Source organism: Equus przewalskii, chromosome 8 (assembly GCF_037783145.1).
Source record: "Equus przewalskii isolate Varuska chromosome 8, EquPr2, whole genome shotgun sequence".
NCBI lineage: Eukaryota > Metazoa > Chordata > Mammalia > Perissodactyla > Equidae > Equus > Equus przewalskii.
This window is the reverse complement of record NC_091838.1, coordinates 60786857-60806599: the sequence shown is the minus strand read 5'-3', so window position 1 is coordinate 60806599 and position 19743 is coordinate 60786857. Positions and strand designations below refer to the sequence as shown.

The window sequence follows — 19743 nt, the reverse complement described above, 5'->3', positions numbered from 1 at the left end:
ACCTCCTATACTTTGAATCCTGTCGTGGTACTCCTTTATGCATCGTTGATCTTTAGAAGTTGAAAAAAAGAAAAAGAAAGACTCGCTCAATTCAGTAACTTCAGGTGGAGGAAATTTCACTTAACAATGAGAGTATTTGGAGATGTGTAGTAAAAAGAATGTCATGGTTAATTCAGAGTTCCTTATCTGCTACTAAAAGCCCCAAAAGCAGCAGGTATTAATCTTGCAGCATTTGAATAATGTTCCCATTTTATCCATTTTGTAGCACCCCCTTGAAGCACCCAGTCAGCTTGCTAGCTTGTCCCTAGTTCAGAAAACCATAGCAACCTCAGTCCGCACTTCTCCAACTCAGGACAGAGTTCAAGTTGTCCTCCTCAAGCCCTCCTGCCATGCAATCATGGAAAACACTGACCACCGGCTAGGTGTCCCAAGACTTCTTCATGTCCTAGGAAAAGGGCGGGGGAGGGGCCGCACACGCACACACACAAAAATCCTGCGTCGTTTAATTGGGAGGGAGCAGGGAAAGTAACCACCGAAAAGGTAAACGCACTTTGAGAGTTCTTTTGATTGTTCCGGATAGCATCTCCGAGCGTTTGGGGACCATCGGTTTGGCTGCCACGCACCAGCCCCCACCTGCCCCCCACTCCCCCAAGGTAGGTCCTCGTCTTTATCACATTATTCCTCAAGCTTTGGGGGTTTTCCTCCGTTTCCAGCCCGCACGTTCACACATGGGGGGTGGGGGAGGAGGAGGGGGGAGAGGCGGGGCGGGAAGGTAGCCGGGTCCCTGCCCCGCGCAGCTCTCATTTGCGGCGCTCCGACTCGGGCGAAGTTCTCGCGCAGCCGGCTCGCCGCGGCCGGGGCCGGTCCCGGCGGGCGGCGGCGGCGGGTGCTGGGAGCCGGGCGGGGCGGCGGCGGCGGCGGCGGCGGCGGCGCGGGGACGCGCGCTGTCTCTTTAAGGGAGCTCGGTCTGGGGTGGCGCTTTCCTCCGCGAAGGCTCCTTTGATATTAATAGTGTTGGTGTCTTGAAACTGACGTAATGCGCGGAGACTGAGGTCCTGACAAGCGATAACATTTCTGATAAAGACCCGATCTCACTGCAATCTCAAGCGTCCTCTTTTTTGGTGCTGCTCCTTTCTCCAGACCCCGCGTCCTCTCGATCGCTCTCTCGCCTTCCTATTTTTTTTTTTTAAACAAAAAACAACACCCCCTCCCCTCTCCGACCCGGCACCGGGCACATCCTTGCTCTATTTCCTTTCTCTTTCTCTCGCTCGCTCTCTCTTTTTTTTTATAAAGGGGGGGAGGGAAGGGAAAGGGGGGGAGGCAGGAAAGACCTTTTTCTCCCCCCCTCCCCCCAATAATCCAAGATCAACTCTGCAACAACAGAAGACGGTTCATGGCTCTGGCCGCCGCGCCACCATCTTTCGGGCTGCCGAGGGTGTTCTTGACGATTAATCAACAGGTAAGGAGGGGAGGCCCGGGCGGGCGGCGGGGCCGGGGGCCGCGGGGAGCGCGGGGGGAGCGGGCGCCCCTCGGCCGGGCCCGGGGCGCCGCGACGCGAGTGCTGCGCCCGCGCGTGTGTGCGCAAAATGTGGGCGATCGCAAGCGGGGAGCCCTGGGAATTAAAAGTGACTTTCTTTGAGGGGAAAAAAAAAAAACAGAGGGAGAGTGTGCAGAAAGCCAAGCGCAGGCTTCTCGGGTTTCACATGCATTTTCTTTCTTCCTTTTTGCGCGTGTGATTTCTTTCTTTCTGTCTTCTCTTCTGCCCTCTTTTCCCCCCTTCCTCTCCTCCTGTTGGTAGGTCTAAGGCATCTGAGCCTTAGAAACGAGCGACTTCAAACTGCAGTAGCCCCTGGAGTCAGGAGGGTCAAGTTCAGCCGCCGGGGAGGAGGAAAAACAAATCCCCATTTGCCAAAAAAAGAAGTTTCAGGCCGGTGCCCCCTCCCCCTCGCAGCCCCACTCCCCCTCGCTGTCTCTTTCTGGCGGATTTTAATTCTCTCCTACCGGGCGCAGCTGAGGAGCTGGAGGTGGTTGGACCCGAGGGGCCGCGGCCGCCGCAGCCGCTGCAAGTTTTTCTGGGGCTCCTGACAAGCGGGGAGCAGACTAGGCACCAGCATGCAGAGTAGTAAGTTGGGTGAACTTGGGAGGGTCGGGAGGGTCCCAGAGAGGGGCCTTCGTGTGGTCTCCAGAGTGGGAAAACAGCACAGGACTGGCGTTGGCTTGGGAGAGTTTGCAAAGCCAGGCTTCAAACTTTTTTCCCTTAAAGGCCCAGCTGGGCTGGAGAAGAAGAGGGTTGTCGCATCTCCTGATGCACCCGCTTCTGCGCGGCTCAGGGAGCTGGGCCGAGGGGTCTGTGCCCTGTCCGTGCCATGTGGCAGGGCCTTGCAGCCAGGGCGCTTCCGTAGGGGCTGAGGAAGGGGCAGACTTCCTCTGCGGTGCGGATGATGCGCCATGTGTCGCGGGTCAGCGGACACTGGCCAGTGATTAAATGCCTGACAGCGGTGGGACATCCCGGCGGACGGGCGCTTCGCCTTCTGTCTGGTTCCTGTTTGGGTTCTAGAGAAACGCATCTTTGAAAGGCCAAGGCAAACACTGCTGTCCCTTCAAATAACTCCGGGATTATAGGACCCCATGAATAATTTGAGGGTGAGGCGGTGGTGGGAGCTGTTTGAAGTGCAGAGCTGTTTTTGTGGCTGGGCAAGCTTTTTTGTTAGTACCTGGGTGAGATGGTGGTGTTTCCCCGCTCTCCCCAGGGAAGTCGGTAACTGTTTTATGGCCCTAAGACTCTAAAGCAATTTAAGTTGGAGGGCGAGAAGGACTGGTGGGTTTCAGAGGGAATCTTGGACTTCATAAATTTTAGGTCTTCCTTTACTTCCTCATATCTTTTTAGGCATCAGAATTGATACTGGGAAAGTTTTTGAGTAAGAGCGATGGATCTTAATGATGAATCCAAATTATGATAGACTATTCATCCTTATCCTATTTTGGAAAACCACGGCTAGAATTTTAAGTGAGGTAAGTCAAGTGAGAAGCTTAGCGGAGAAGTTAAATCGCAGAGAAGTCAGGCCGATTCATTGAACTTCTGTAGATTCACTGAACTTTTGTAAACGCACCAGGTGAACAGGACAGGGTCTGAGAGGGGTAATAAGTACAAAGGGAAAGCACAGATAGGGCCTGAGACAAAAATGACAAAGAAATGATAACTCTGGGCCTGGGTGTTGGAAAAAATTTGATTGTTCAAGGCAAAAATAAAGAACCTTCCACCGGCTCTTCAAAGTCCTCCAGCTCTGAAGTTAAAACCTATGGATCTTGCTGGCATCATGTTACTTTCCTGCTGGTTTTAGGAAAAGTTGATCATTTAGAAAAGGCTGCCAGAGTTAAAAATGCAAGGGGCAGCAGGGGAAAGTAATGCGGGCAGCCAGTTCTTGACGTGGACAAAATGAGAACGAGAAGGAAAGTTTCTGAACTGCCAGTTGTAAAGTTTCTTACACGCTGCTCATTTGCCTAGAACGCTTTCTCACATATTCCACTGGTTAACGTAAAAAAGCAAACTAGCTCTGAAATGGTGTGGGCCTTTTTTCTTTCCCCAAGTATGCCAGGGTTGTGAATAAATACAGGGTTTGTATGGGAAGATGAAGCGTTTCCTGTAAGTTGTGATGCTGACGGGACAGTCTGGAAATGATACCAACATTTTGAGGATTTTTTTTTTTACCTTTAAGTGAAAGTTTATTAATGACGTGCTTAATCTTAACAAGTCAAACATATCGTTCTTAGAGCTTCTCTCTCCTCAGATTTCATAACTTCCTTTTAAAGCTATACTCTTGGATGAAAACATCTCTAGATTCAGTTAGATGTACAGGGCCACTAACGTGCTAAAGTTTGATGATGGTTTCTGGATATTAACAATGTGAAAATAAAACTCCTGAGGGGGAAATAGAGTTTTAGTGCCAGCATGATGACTTGATTTTTCTGAATGTGAGGCATTCCGAAGCTTCATTAATACTCTGTTGGCAAAGTATTATTTACCATCGGTGAGCTGATGTTTACGGCTTCCTGATCTATTATATGTTAGCATATATGTATGTAGAATATTTTTCCACACATAATAACTAAGTCTGACACTCTCCAAAGGAATGGTGGAACAAGTTTCTTACCAAAAAGTTTGTCACTCCTTTGAATTCTAGATGCTGTAGGGTGTCTGCTGCTGTTTGGATTTCGTCCTTTGTCTCTTAAAGGTAACATTAAAAGCGAGGAAGAAAGTGTCAGTAGCTGGGAGGTCTGAGCTGATGTTAGAGCTCAGCCTTTTGTCGATGAATCTTTTAGATGATTTTATAAAATTGTTGCTTGAAAATAAGTTAGAATCCATGTTAGTGTGCTAATCATAAGTGAGTTACACATGCGCCTACCCTATTTTCAGTATTATTTTTACTTTTCTTTTAAGTCACATCCTACTCCTGAATTTACTCTGATTTCCGCAGTGCAGGTCTCTCATACACGTAAGGAAATCTTCATTCATAAGGAAAACCTTCAAAACAGAGAAATGAATGCTTCTGTGGAAAAGCTGCTTTTAAGATCCTAGTATTTCAGTGACGTTTCTATTATTCTTGTTATTGTTATTATTATTTGATGTGTGTGTGCAGAGAGAGGGAAATACAGACCACGGTTTGCAATTAATGATCTGTACCTTTCTATTAAGAAATGCCAAAGGGTGTTAAGTTTTAATAAACTCATGTCTTACTTTCTTTGTTGAGGTAAATCAACATTACTTGAAAGTTTTGAAAGAACTTGTAGCAAGTTGTTTTTGAGCTAGAACTTTATTTTGAATTTGAAGTTAGCATAAATATTGATAACGGGACTTGAAACGTTTTTCATGATACATATATGTAAAAATTATATTTTTTTCTTCAGTACCCTTTTTGATAGCAGACAATAATGTAACACTGTGCTATTCTGTGTAAAGCAAAATAGACCTTGAGAAAGTTGTGGGCAGGTGTTTATAATTGATCTAAAGGGAAAGTTATTATTTTCGAAATAAGTGATGCACTTAAAATAAAATGACTGGTGCACATTAAAATATATTCTTATTAAGATATTCTCTGGTGTGTAAAATGAAGCCATTCATTCAACAGACTGACAACTTTCCACTTGGTATTTGCTTTTGCTTAATTTAGTTTCCGCAGGACAGCTCGTGTGGTAGTCTGCATCTGTTTTTGGCAGACACAGAAAACTATAAACTCAGACAGTTCTGTCCCAAATATTGCAGCTCACAAGTTGTAATCAATTTGATAAAAACAGGCAAGTTTTATGGTCTTGCTTTCTGTTGTTCATCCTTGGTCAAGTTTTCAGGTAACAAAGGTTTCTTTCTCCCCCTCTTTTGCTGGTTATGACTACTAATACATTGATAACTAATTCTGAGTCTTGTTTACTCATTTGTTTTCCTTATTTGTTATTTGTTGAAATTTGGAGAAATTAATGACGGCATATCTGGACTTGGTTTTACTTTGTCTCTCTATGTGATAACTATATTCATCTTTTGATATTTCATACAGAAAGAAGTGGATTCTTTGTTAGTATAATAGTTATGATTTATGGAATTGTAGGCTTCCCCTTAGATAAAATATGAAGAAACTCTTCTAGCCTTTGCCAAGTAGAAATTTAATGCAATTCTCTAAGGGTGATTGTAACTGTCGTGTGTAGAGAAGACTTACGCACTTTGCAGTTATTTACATTGGAAAACGTTGAGTAGTGTTTTTTTATAATTATCAAAATTATTTATCTCCTAAAAGCTTTAACCAGTGGATTAAAGTAAATATGCTAAAATGCCAAGTGTTGTTTTATACGACTGTTCAGTAGCAAACAGTGCTGCAGAGGGAATAACCACTCTTACAAATTTATCCTCGAGTCTAAGTGGGTCTTAAGCCGTTTGGTTATTTGTATAGGATATTCTGCTAATTATATATGACCTTTATAAATAATGTCTTTAATGTTGCTATTATGGTCACCTTTATGGTTGTCATATCACTCCGTGGTTCTCAGATCCTGGGAACTGAATTCGTTGGTCTTTGGCTTGGTTCTCTGGTGCGTATAATAATGCTCGAACTTGGTTTAGGTTAGAAAGAGAACTTTGGGCTTAAGGAAACCTCTTTACTCAGTTTTGCAGATGGATCTATGGATGAAAATTTTTTGGACTGTCAAGATTTAGTTAGCTGAAGAAGTCAGAGGGGTCGCTGCAGCTATAGTAGCTATTATCATAGCAACGTCTACTTTTTGTCATCTCCCCCCCCCTCTTTTTTTTCCAAGAGCACAAATCCGAGTAGCACAAAGAAAGATGAAATTTTCTCTGTCCTTCCAATTTGAAGCATCATTGGAAATCATTTTCTGATTCAAAGCTATAATTGAGATACAAATAACATCAAAACACCCCAAAGAAGACATTCAGGATATGCTTTTCATTCCTAAGTATGTTTCATTAAAAATGAGAAAGAAAACTTTTAATTTTTAAAATGTTTCTAGCTCTTTAAAAACCTGCAGTAAATACTTTACAAGTGGCTAGACACCTTCCCTGGTGGTTTAGTTTATACAAGCAGGAAACTTTCTCTCCTACTCTTTCTCTCTCTCTTTCTTGTTTTCTTTAAACCAACTGACGTAATGCCAAACTTTGCTTTAAAAGAACAGACAGAAGTAATTGGTAGCTTTTAACTTTTAATAATGTTCTGGATTGGTTTTAGTGGCCAAAATGCCATTTAAAAAAAAAAAAAAGTTCAAGTAAGAACGGGCTTGTGGCCTGAGGAAGAAAGGCTCTGTTGATGTAGTTATTTTTATTCTTGTTTTTCAATCTGTTATTAAAAATCTTTCCTGCTGAGTACTGCTGGATTTCTCCAATTGCTCTCTGTCATGGCTGGTGCATTTCAGGTTACCGTCACTTGAACAGTTTTTGGGTTTTGGGGAGAATGGGTATTTGTGTTTCGTTCTTTCTTTCTTATTTGGAAAAAAAACATTTGTTTTTGTTTCATTCAAGATGAATTAATTAAGATTATCAATGGTGACAGGTCAATGAATATGTTTATATAAAGAATGCTACACCTGTTAGCAGGAGCCTGAAATGTGGAAGTTAAATTGTGTGACATTAATCATTTTTATGTGCAGAGGAAGGAAAATAGATGAAACTTGACAAAAATATATTTTTAGATTGAAAGCGTTAATTTTAAGGGTCAGTTTGTTTCTACTGGTGGTTCTTTTTCTTACGCAATTTCAGATTGTTAATTTTTTAACCCTATTTATCACACCGTGTTTTTCATTTTTTTTTTTTTAGTCATTTTCTCTCTTCCTGATCTTGCACAGGCAAACAGGACTTTCTCCAGTTAAGAGACATCTTGGTGATGTTGATTGACATCAGGGCAACTTCAGAAGCTGGCAAGTTGGAAAATCTTTTTGGAGGGCAAAAAGATTTGTGCCAGTTTTTTCCTCCTTGGAGAAACGCACTCCACCCAGAAACGGGGCCCTCCGCCCCAGTTGGTGGGCCAGAACTGAATATCGACATTTCTAATGTGAATTATTCCTAAGGTTTAAATCTTAGGTTACTTGTCTTGGACTTTGATTTTAACCCCAAGTTTGTTTTGAGAGTTTTTGTTCTTTTTCTTCACCCATAGCGCATTTTAGAAATAATCCATACTGAAAATCAGGTATCATGCAGATACCTTAAAATGTCTTTTAAGGCATTTATAATTATCAAAAACATTCCGCACGTTCAGGGAAGTTGAAGTGTTCTCTGCATAGAAATTTAACAGTTTTGATTTACCTTAGGTGTTTCTCGGTTTTTCTTGTGAGAGCTACAGATTTTGGTTCAAATCGGGGGCATTCTTTCTTTGGTAACTATTCCTTGACTTTAGGGTTTCTCAGGAAAACTTTAGGAACTTAAGCTGTAAGTTGTTCGCTTCAGCATAGCGTGAGTGTCTCAGAGTAAGTCTTGGTTTATTTATTTTTTACCAAGTTTGCAAACATAAATTTCAAATTATGGGTTTCTCTGTCATTACATTTTTATTTAATGAAGTTCAGTTTATTACTTCAAAACTGAGGGAACTGGAATAAAGTTTAGCAAGAAGGAAAAAAAGGCAGAGGGAGGTGTTTGGAGCTGCCATCCTTTAATATCAGCAGTTTGTTTACTGTTCTGTGGTGGGGAGGGTTTGGGGATGCTTTGTGGAAGATGATACAAAAAAAAAAAAATCCATCAATTGCGCATATGATCCCCACCCCTTAAGGTTTACTTAAACAATATGTTTCAGTTTTGCCTCAAACCATTCTGCACCACTCTTGCTCTAAGAATCCACCGCTATCTTGGTTCCTGAGCGATTAAGGATGACACTTTCTCTTATATAAGGAATTGCACTATTGTTTGAACAAAGGTAACATATTTTGATTTGTGTAATTTTTGGGTAGTTTGTAGTAGGATGCCTATACTATGAGAGGAAATCTAGCAGTGTAAATGCCTGCAAATGCTGGACATATCCACGAGAGCTGTGCTGTGTTTAAATTATTGCTGACATGTGTGCATGCTATTGTAGGTGTGTTTTACGTATGTAATGTACGTGGACGGCTAATCCGTAGCTACACCTTGATGGTGGGTTCTAATATGCTACACCATCAACTCTACGCGTTAAACATGCGTCTTTTTTAAAGGAGCTACGTGACCTGCTTTATAACGTCTAGAAGTTTGAAGTAAGTATGGAGTTTAACCATAATGAAGCCTGCTCTGAATTTACTAAGGAATTAAAAAATGTCAAAAAAAAAAAAAACCCTTGTAAATCAAAATGCTACCTCTCAGTGTATTTTAAGAAATGCTTCTGAAGATAATTTTTTTAAAGTCCCATTTCTGTGGTGAGGAGCAGTTAAGTGGTAGTGCTGTTTCTGAATATATCTTTTAAAGCACTTTATAGTTTACAGTTCTGTCATCTCAAAACGTTATGTAGAAATAATATGGAACATGTAAAGACTCTGTACTATGACCCAGTGTGTTTTTCCCTAGGGTGACAGATTCTGTGCGTCACCCAAATGTGATGCTCTCTGCTAGGCTTGTAATACTGGTTTTGAAGGTTGCTGTACGTCCTATTTTATCAAGCAACACAATACAACAATTTTGGTATCTAGGTAATTGACAGTCAAAATAGGCTTTGGAAAATGTTCCAAATACTTTTAAGTCAGTCAGAAATGAACTTATATATTCAATTTATTTAACACTTGAATAAACAAATGATTCATTGTCAGCTACTTAAGCCTTCTGTAGTAGATAGAGTTAAAAGGAAATGTACAAGTGTTCATAGTTTATTTTCTGTTCTTTTATCCTTTATTTGAAGGGAGCATGGTTTGCTTATTTGTATTTATAATTGCTGTATCTGTTAATTACTTTGTATTCATGATTGTGGGTAGTATAGTATTATAAAGAATAATAAACGTATTCGTCTTATCTAATGTATATGTTCCAAGCTTTAAAAAAGCATTAATATTATATTATTAAGTTGAGTATTATAATAACCGAGAATGAACCTAGTATAGGATGATAGATATACCAAGACTGCTATTTAGACGTTAAATATATTTTAGCTGCAGAAAAAAAGAGATTAAAAAGATTTTGCCTGAGAGCTTTTGTACTTGTAGAATTTGGACGGAATTTATGAAACTTACAAATCAGCAAACATTTATAATACAATCTATGCTTCTGGATTAGATTCTACAGTATGGTTCTCAGCGAATTCTTGTGAATCACTATTTCAGTTTCTCCCAATAGAAGCATGTATTGTATCTGAGACCAGATCCATCTATAAATAGTGTAAATATATACGGCAGAAGTTAGTTTGTGGAATCTAATTTCTCTATTACATGATGCACTTCATGGGCAAAGGGATCAAGCATTGCTAATCTGGTTTTAGCTTTATTTTTCTCTGAGCTCTGCACAAGTGCAGCATATGAATTTGTGACTTCATATTAACTTAGTGTGTACGTGTACGTGCACACATCTGTATTCTCACTCGTATAGAATGTTTTTGCATTACAGAGACTGAATGGAATTTTAACATATTACATATTTTTTTGAAATGAATTTAGCCTTTGTAATATCCATTTTAATTACTTAACCATCCCAACACCTGTTTGAGGGTTAATTTAATTATAATTTTGTTTCTGAAATGAGAGCAAGATTGGCAAAACAAATTAAAAACCAACTTCTCCTTGTGACTTCTCTGTGATGTTATTATCCACACATCATCTTTAGCTCTGAAAGATGTGGAAATAAATACATCAGCCTCTTTTTCTCTCAATACCATTAAGTCGTTCTGAACATATTAAAGTTCCTGAAAGAGATTTTGGCATTTGTTTCTGCTTTGTTTTTGATGCCATTAAATATTTTTGAAAGAAAGTATTGCTCACTTTATTTTAAAAAATACCATTCAACTGATGGAAGTTGACTGGTCATGTATATATTAATTTTAATCAAAGCATATATTGTTAAATTTTCTCGGTACATATTAGTCTAATTTTTGGATGATTAATAATTCTTTATCAATTATTTCCAGATATACCTTTGAGATCATTTAAAATCATGTTTTTTCTATATTTAGCTGCTGAATTTTTATATGAATAAATCTATTTAAATTACAAATTGAAAAAACACAAATGATTATGTTTAATGCTGTCTTTAACTTATCATTGGAAGTATATTCTTTTTAAAGATTACTGCAAATTTTGTTCTTCAGTTCTTCAAACTTAGGTAAATTTTAGAAAATAACTTAGGTACAAGTGGCCAAGTGTAAGCAATTTCACATCCAAGTAATGAGTAATATGAAACATTATTTTCCGTAATTTATAAGCAAATAATATAAGAGATGTTTCTCCTTTGCATTTAGAACGACTTTGCATTGCATTCATTGGATGTCAGAGCAGCTCAATTACTATAAGAAACTCACTGTCATTTAACCCTCGATTACAATAAACTGTTTATATTACTCTCTAGCCCATCAGTGTTTATTCTGCTTTTAAATGTCCCGTTCTTAAGACAATTTATGTTGTTGAAAGAGTGCCCTAATTATTTACATTTCGCTTTTTCGTTGTACTTTGATAAGCTCTAAGTAAGAAAACTGTCACTCATAAGATTTTAGGCCAATAGTAAAAATCATAAAAGCACACATTTTATGTGTAAATATGTGTACATGATCTTGCCTGTTCACTTTGTCAAACATTTAATTCTTTAATGTTACACATATTTGTGTATACTTATGTACACACCTGTGGCGTACTTTTTAGTCCCGAAATAGTTCAATATTTCATTGTTAAGGTTTAATTATGTACATACATGCTCTTCTTGCTCCCGGAATAATTCAGTGTATCATTGGCAAGAATAAAAACTCAAAGATGAGGCCAATAATGATTAAAAATGGAAGATGAGGGTTAGAAATTAGTGTAAGCAAGTTTTCCTCCTTTTTTTCCCCCATTTTTCCTTACTGTTTAAAAAGATGTATATATATTCGTATATATATCTGAGCAAAGGGGGCCTTGGATACTGTAAAATCTAACATAAGGAACTATTGCTATATATGGCTTTATTTATTTGTGTATTTGACATTCTATTTCTATGACATAGAAAACTTTGACCTCTTTGCTTGTGGTACTTGGGAATTTTAGATAAACCCCACTGGGGTCACACTCATCAGTTCTGGCTTTGCGTGACAAAAAGCATTCTCCAGCTTCTGGTGCGCTACTGTGCTGTTTTCCTTCAGGAGTGGAAGTCCTGTAAGTTAATTTGGCATTTGAAAGCACAACTAGAATTTTTCCTTTTTGAAAATCCTCTGGATGGTTTTCAGAGAAGTAAGCAGAGATCACGGGCAGCACGATGTCGTTCATTTCAGGATGCTAAAGAAAATTATGCTGAGACCAGGCATGCTTCCTCTGGATTATTCTGCCATGCTTTATTACCATTTTTTCCTGTGTTTTGTTTTTTTTTTCCTCTTTGGGATCTAATATTTCAGTTTTTTGGGGAATAAGGCTTTCTCCTTTCAGTGGAAAAAAATGTGCCAGCTGTTTGATTTTTACCTATATTTCTTTATAATATTTATATTTGAGGGGGCAGTATAAGAAGAGAACGAAGCTTATATACTGTAAAATAATAATTTGATTTTACTGTTTGCTCTTGAGCAGGGCTTTGCCATTCCATTTCTATGAGGAAATGCATTGAATAAAATTAAATAAAGTTGTGGTATCATTTTGAAACAATTGTAAGCACCCACTGTGACATACTTCTGGCAAAAAGATTAAGACAATTTTAGTTACTCAGTGCTTCCACCAAACTCTGTATTCCAAGTTTATACATATGAATTTGACTATTTGATCATGGATGATGCTTGAAATGAATATATCTTGGTTTAGGAAAGAGAGCACTTAAATTATTCTCACCGTCAGTATGCTTTAGATTTGCAAGAGATAGAATGCCAGACATCATGTTATCAACCCCTTGAAGTCTTTAGTAGAGTTTTACTTGTTTTATTGTAGCTTAAGCACAGGCTGCTTAATATACTGGTGTGTGGAGCGCTAGTGCAGTTCAATAAATGATTGTATTTCCATCAAGATTTAGGGAGTAAGGTACACCCCCTAGAATAGTAGCCATTTGCTAAGGATGGTTCTGAAGTTTGGAATTTGTAACTGATTTAAGGAGCTACCGCAGAAATGTAATAATAGATAGAAATATTCACAGTGATCACCTTTTATAAAAGTCAGCTCTGTCTTTCATGTCTAGGAAAATATAGCAGTGAATGTTTGCGTTTTGTATGTTTTGTCTCCAAGCAGAGGAAACTGACAGTTTTATGTTTTAAGTGCCGAAAGTTGTTCTTGGCCAAGCAGTCCCTGAGTTAATCACTGGGATGTTAACTTGAACTTTTGTCTTTAAAAAGTTTTCGAATTTTAAAACGAAATATGCTCCCATTACTTCCAAATTGACATCCTGCATTCTGGATTGGTTTTTAGAGAAATGTTTTCCAAATTCTCTTGGATTGCTTGAAGTCCATTGATTTTGAAATACTTGGTTTTGTTTTTTTTCAGCTTTTCAGAAAGGAGAGGAAATACCTCATCTTTTTAGGGTTTTCTTATTAGAGAACCCGTGTTATTTTCCATAAAACGCAAATTAATTTTGCATTCATTTTTTTTCCTTTTGTGTTATGTTTTCAGAATCTCATTTTGATGCATCAGAAATTGAGAGATCAGTCATTTCAGCTCTTCTTCCATACCTTTCTGTGATAAGATATTCTGGTAATTTCTAAGGAGTCACTACAGAGAAGTACTTTCTTATGTCATTTGCGCAGTTTTATTTGTACTTCAAAAAGAGTGTGGTTTGAAAATTGTATATTTATTCTTGAGGTTAATTGCAAAAATTACGACCGGTGTAGAATAACATGACATTTCGTTGTTTCTCCTTTGCGTCTTATGCAATTTGTCTAAAAATTTGATTGAAGGAAAAAGAAAAAATATTTTAACCCACTTTGAAATCAGTTTAAGATAGCCCTGTGGAATTTTCCGAAAGTAATGAGAAAATATAAAATACTGTCAAGGCGCAGGGGTAAAATGAAATCTGTATATAAAGTGGAGACTTTTAACCTGACGTATTTTCGTGTAATGATGTTTTGGTGTAAAGAAAATCTTCTCTGGTTTTGCCTGTATTTTATTTTTTTGCAAACTGCTTAAAATGATTGACATCCTTAAATTATAGTTATGTGTAAAATAAATAAGGCTGCTACTATAAAGAAGCAACAGCTCTGCTCATTCATCTTAAAGACGATTTAAAAATATTTTCGTTTGGAACAAATGCATCAGGCCCTAAAGAAAAAGATAGCAAATTGCAAATTTGGTATCCCTCACGTATTGCCCTCGCTGATTCAGTGAAAGTGGAATTAACTCTGGGAGAACGCATTGTATCTGCTCCTGGTGACGTGTATTTAACAGTATTTTGGTGTCTCCTCTGGTAGAAATGTGGACGTTTCGACCAACCACCTCCTTTTTGGGCTCCTGTGATGTCAGGAGAACATTTTGCCAAAACTTTTGGTCCAGCGTAATCAAAACCATGTTGTGGAATTAGACTAATGTGATGATTTCAAATCATGTTTCATGTGTTGTTTCGAAAGGATAATTTTTAAAAATATACCTACTTGGAATATAATGGGAGAGCCAGGACAGTGTTTTTAGATTTATTTCAAAGCCTCTAGTTACAGATAAAGAAGAAAACAATTCTGCAGGTTGTTTCTTCTTTGGCGGCTATAGGAGAAAATGGGATTTATTTTCGTAAACACCTTTGTAGAAATAATTGGTCAACTTTATTTTGACAAAAGATGATCCCGTAAAATTATGAGCACACTTTCTGAGCCCAACAATAGGTGCATTTTATTTCATTAGGTCACATCAATCAAACCATGTGCAAAAGGAAATAGACAGAAGAATAAATTTAATCACCTATCTGAGGTCAGATGTAGAGTGATCTGTGTAGCCTGTGAGAGAATTTTCTTAGTTTTCTGCTTGAGCTCTGAAAGCTGGTCCCCATCTGCTTTGCTGATGGGCACGTTTTATCGTGTGTGCGCGAGTGTATAATGTTGTACTTTCCACATACATATGAAAATGTGGATCTAGACTTAGAGTCTTTTAACAGCTTTTTGTGGTGGGAAGGTAGACCCTGGCCAGTGAAACACGTCTTTTCTCATTGGCTGAACTGGCCTTGAATGGTCAGTCTAAAATCTGCTATTCAATTTTGTTTCTTGGTTTTTCCTTAATTCAGGTATTATTTAGAGTGACAATAGGATCATATTTTATTTTGAGTGGTAGAAGGGACATGAGCTACTGTCGATTCCTGCTGAATCATCTTCTTTTACAAAGGAGAAAACTGAAGAATAAGTCAAGTGAATTTCCCATGATCACACGGCTACTTAGATAAAGGACTGAGCTAGAACCGGTATCTATCTGATTGCTACCCTCATTTAGACATAAAACACTAGACAGTTTTGATGTTTGTTGAGGAAATCTGCTTAATATTTGAGATTCATTAATCTTTATTTTTCCTTTTGTAGATGGAGATGAGAATAGAATTAGAATATCGTTTATTAGTATGTAGTGGGGAATGGATCATATAAAAATCAGTTGGTATATTCATATTATTTCTCTGTCAATCTCTTATGAAGATATGGGAATCAGATGTTTAGTCTAGAAGTTATCCTGGAAGATTAAAAGTTCCAGCAGAAAATCTAGGTTTAATACTTCTTTCAAACACCTGAACAATAGAAGCCTCTTTGGTTTCGCCAAAATCCAGTTGGTACTGAAGAATTGGTGATAAAGTGGTCATTCATAAGAAGTTAGTTTATATTATTATTCAGTCTTTACCTTAAAATACCTCCAACATTTGTCTGTATAGAGACTAATTTAAAAAAAGTGGTCCATTTGAAGTAAGGATTTTTTATCTTTGAAGAAACTGGACTTTTCTTTATTCCTAACAGCCATAAGCCCCTTGGCAGGTTGGAAATTATAGACAGCATCTGTGAGATTAGGCCAGAAATGTGCAGGTAGTTATTATTAAAACGTGGTTGAGAAACCATTTGTGGCATTTTACATAAACTCCGTAGCATTTATAAAAACAAATTAATATAAGAATCATAAAAGGACCTCATTTCTTTTAAATGCTTTTCTTATTAATCCTGTCTTTTGAATGAAAAATTTCAGCTATTTTAAATGTAGTGAAGATGAAATATTTTAAAGTATAAATTTAACGCCTTTACTTTTCTTTTAGAATTTTTTTAATGTTCCATTTTTATCCATGACCCCGCTGTGCAATGTGGATGCATATTGTACAATAACATTTCTTTATTGGTTGTAGTTAACCTGATTTTATTCATTTACTTTGCTGCATGGGAAAAACAGGAAAAATTCTCTGTCGTTTTAGACATCTCAGGTATTTTACTGAAATTTCTTGATTAATTTATTTTTTAGTCCTAATATTTTATAATCTAAAGGGTTAACGCAACTGCCCATGAGTGAAGTTTACCATTTACAACCCCCAACGCTGCTGTCATTTCCATTTTTGTTTAAAGGAAGTGTGATGAATGCCATGCAGAAGGATGTTGGACATAAGACATCCCCCAAACTCTTTCTGAGGACAGCTCCAGGAGTGACTTTGGAAAGCAGGAGGTGTGGCAGACCCTGGAAATGGGCTGCTTTGGTCCAGGGTATACGTCTGAACCCATTTCATGTTGAGTTCCAAGGTGAAGATACCTGTTGGTCTGCTTTTTATTTGTCTGGGTTTTCCTCTGTTTGTATCTTAGCCAGAGGGCAGGCTTGTCTTTTTTTTTTTTTTTAAATTTGCTTGTTTCGTTTCATTAATGTTTTTTTCAGGTGCAAACCTTTTGTAAATGAGTGTGAGTAGTTATTCCTTTAAAATGAAACAGTTTGCTTGTGGAAAGTAATCATATTCAGTCAGTTAGAAATAATCAATTAAATCAGAGAGTAATGGAATGATCTTTAACATTAAAAACCAGTTCTTCTAAAATGGCTTAAGGAACCATTTTAACTATTATGCCGATCATTCCACATAAAATCCCTCTCTTGGTGTGGTGAGCATACTATTCAGAGAAACTTCCATTATTATTGCATAACTATCCAGGATTTCTTCCCTCCTCTTCCTCTGGCTAGTCTCTCTTTATATAGTTGAAATTTTTTTTGACCTGACTGTGAATTATAGTTTAACATCCAATGTATACCTGATAGAACCATAGGAAACACTATCCATGCCTACATCGTCCTAGTTTTTCTTAGTGATTTTCTTAATGTTATTTTGGAATTTATTTTTCTACTTGATTCTCCCTCTATGTACCAAGTGTCTCTTTTTTTTCTTTGACGTTAGGAGATTGAAAATTTACTGTGTACTCTTGGCGTTGCAGATCAAAATAAATTTAAAGTGGCTCTTACTCTGGGCTTTGTTTATCAGAAAGTACTTTTTTGTTGGCTTTTGAAACAGGTCAAATCCAGATAAGGTTTAAGTAAGATGAGTTGTGGTATTTCATTTTTTCTTTCCAGTTTTTAAGAGATTTGCTTTCCTGATAAATCAGTGCACATTTAATTTTATTTCACTCCCCCTGAATCCCGACTGTGCTAATATAGTCACCTGCTTTTGGTAAACTCCTCAAACATTCTTTACACGGTTTATACTTGTTCTCATGGTATGTATTCAAGAACAAAGACTATGCTGGATGTTTTATAGAAGGTAGTTACATGAACATATCTTCTGCCCATTTGGATTATAATCCAATTGCGGTTGCTCATGGAGTGTTCTTAGAATCTAGGAAAAGTCCAGTTGCAATTCTCTGGCTAATATATGGCTGCCGAAGCTGAGAGGTAGGTTATGGTTCAAGCACTGGACTGATTATAGGGAACAGTGGACAAATGATGAATATAGCTCCCTTGACAGTTTGAAAAATACAAGGTAAAACAAAACAAAAGGCTACTTTTTATTTATTTCCAGATGGATTTCATCTTGTACTTGGCATGGCACAAAGTCAAAATGTTGCTCTCTGAGATTTATTAATTAGAATGTTTCTAAGCCAGATATGGAATCCGTTCTCCTTTTTCAGGTTGAAGATAAACCTACTCAGATATAAAAATAACCTCAGAGTGGGGAAAATATTGAAAGCCTGAATCTGGGCTGCTTTTGGTGTACATCTCCATTTCTCAACCAGGTGAAATTTGCCAAGGCTCCTCCGCTTGTTGACACTGCTGCATTGAGGACACCAGTGGCCTCGTGGCAGCCAAGCTCAATGGTCTTTCCATCTGACTGCACCTCTTAAGTGAACTGGATGCTGCCAACCATTCTCTTGAGTATCTCTCCTGGCTTGGCTTCCGGGGCACTGCATCTCTGGCACACTTGTTCTAGTCTGTCCTTGACTTTACTCTTAATCTCCACGCTTTTCCTTGAGGATTATGTACTTTCAGCTTTTGATCTGAATGAAATAACTCCAGCGCATTCACCTCTAGACCTAACTTAGTTTCCAAGTTCCACTATCAGTGGCCTTCAGACTCCTTAGGTACTTGTTTAGAAATCTGTGTATCGTGAGCTTGGCATTCAGGACTCCAAGCTCTGCTCCCAATTTACCAATTCCATCTGTACTACATACACCATGTGTTCTATCTTCAAAGTAGTTCTTAGCCCCAGAACATTCTCCAACCAACCTTCGTTCATATTCTTTCCTCTGGGAAATGCCTTTCATCCAACCTTAACTATAAGGATTCTACTCGTTCCTCAGATGTTGACTTTTGTATTTCTTGCTGCCAAAGCCTTCCCATTTCCACTCATTTAGATTTAAACTTCCCTGCCCTGTGCTCCCATTTATTTGTGGCTTTAGTACAGTCCATACCAGAATCCACATGACCTTACAAATCTGAGGAGAGTAGGAGCATACCCCAATATTTTTGTCCTCTTTGCAATGCCTTGGATACAGTGGTTTCTCGAAAGTGTTGCGTTAAATTGGCATATGGGGGAAGAACGCTCTGGCCAGAAGAGGGCAAGACTTTTAAGTGTTGAGAAAATTGTGAAATTGGGTTGTCAGTTTCAGAGAAGGAAAAGGATTCTCTGATGTTGCATAATTAAGAGACGTTGCTTGAAGTTTGCCTTAATATATTGTTCCTAAAGAATAATACTGCTGGTTACAACTTACCATGTTGTGTTTTGCAGTGTGCTCTCAAATTCTGCCTTTGATTGATTAATGTCATTGAACCAAGTGTGATGGTGTCCGTGAAACAGGCAAAGGGAGGCCCAAACACATTTGTGAACTGTAGTAAAATGAAAAGCCAGACTGCCTTGTTGGGCTTAATTGATAGTGCATCTGAGGTACTGTGAAGTAATCAAAGCTGCGGAGTGAGAAATGATGCATCCTTAAAACGTGGAGAATAACGGTAGGCTCCAAGGTCATGAGTTAGAAATGTGGTTTTAACTTGACACATGGTGAATATTCATCAGCCCAAATGTTGTGTTGTGATGTTTGGGGACAGTGCCTTATGAATTGGCTTCAGGATGAAAATTACCTGTAAGTGGGTCCAGTGCCTATCTGCTAAGGAAGCAACGATCATTTAGACCCTCCGGAGATCTAACAAGGATATTGATGGGTTTGTCAGGAGCTGAACAGAATCCTAAGTAACGCTGCTTCAGGATGCCCAGGTTTATGGCAGTGAAAGGAAATTGAACCCCCTTTTGTTCTTTTTAATATCCATGTCTTCTTGAGAGATGGCCAATAAAGTGATAACTGAATAATAGCTGCTGAGACATTTCTCATGTTGAGACAGGAACGCCTGAGACTTGTTTGAATGTTTGATTTTTACTAATCACTTTTAATTTCATCTTAAAAGCCAAGGAACAATTTTGAATTTTTTTTTTAAGACTGTATCCTTGGCCTTCTCTCTGAAGTTTTTTTTTAAACTAAAAAACTTTTTTTATCTGAGAATTGAGAAGTCCCTTTGATTTAATATATGAATCTGTTAGGCACTTAAGTATTATTTTAAACAGCTCTGGAAAGTTAGTAAGGCTTGCATTATTGTGCATTCCCAAATCTGTATAGACGTGGAACTGTGAAGGAGAAATCAAGGAGAGGATCTTTGTAATGAATTTCTTTCCTTCTAGGACAGTTCATTACTTGTAGGAGTCTCATTTATCTATTTCTTCCTCAAAAACAAAACATTCCAGAGCTT

General features: G+C 38.2%; 1 protein-coding gene across 17 annotated transcripts in view; it reads left to right on the top strand.

The window, feature by feature from the left end:
- The first annotated feature begins 330 nt into the window (after nt 1–330).
- TRPS1 (transcriptional repressor GATA binding 1) overlaps nt 331–19743 on the top strand; it is a 248830-nt gene continuing 229417 nt past the window's right edge. For 2 of the 17 annotated variants that reach the window (XM_070630887.1, XM_070630882.1), the window contains exons 1-2: nt 1002–1459; nt 2888–3012. Coding sequence is in view for 1 of the 17 variants with exons in the window: in XM_008538794.2 (XP_008537016.2) it covers nt 2113–2122 (10 nt within the window). In the remaining 16 variants the exon portion in view is untranslated. Of the gene's footprint in view, nt 654–892; nt 1460–1657; nt 2123–2887; nt 3013–19743 lie in introns of those variants that run through there. The other 15 variants (XM_070630878.1, XM_070630879.1, XM_070630889.1 and 12 more) reach the window with 15 other exon arrangements.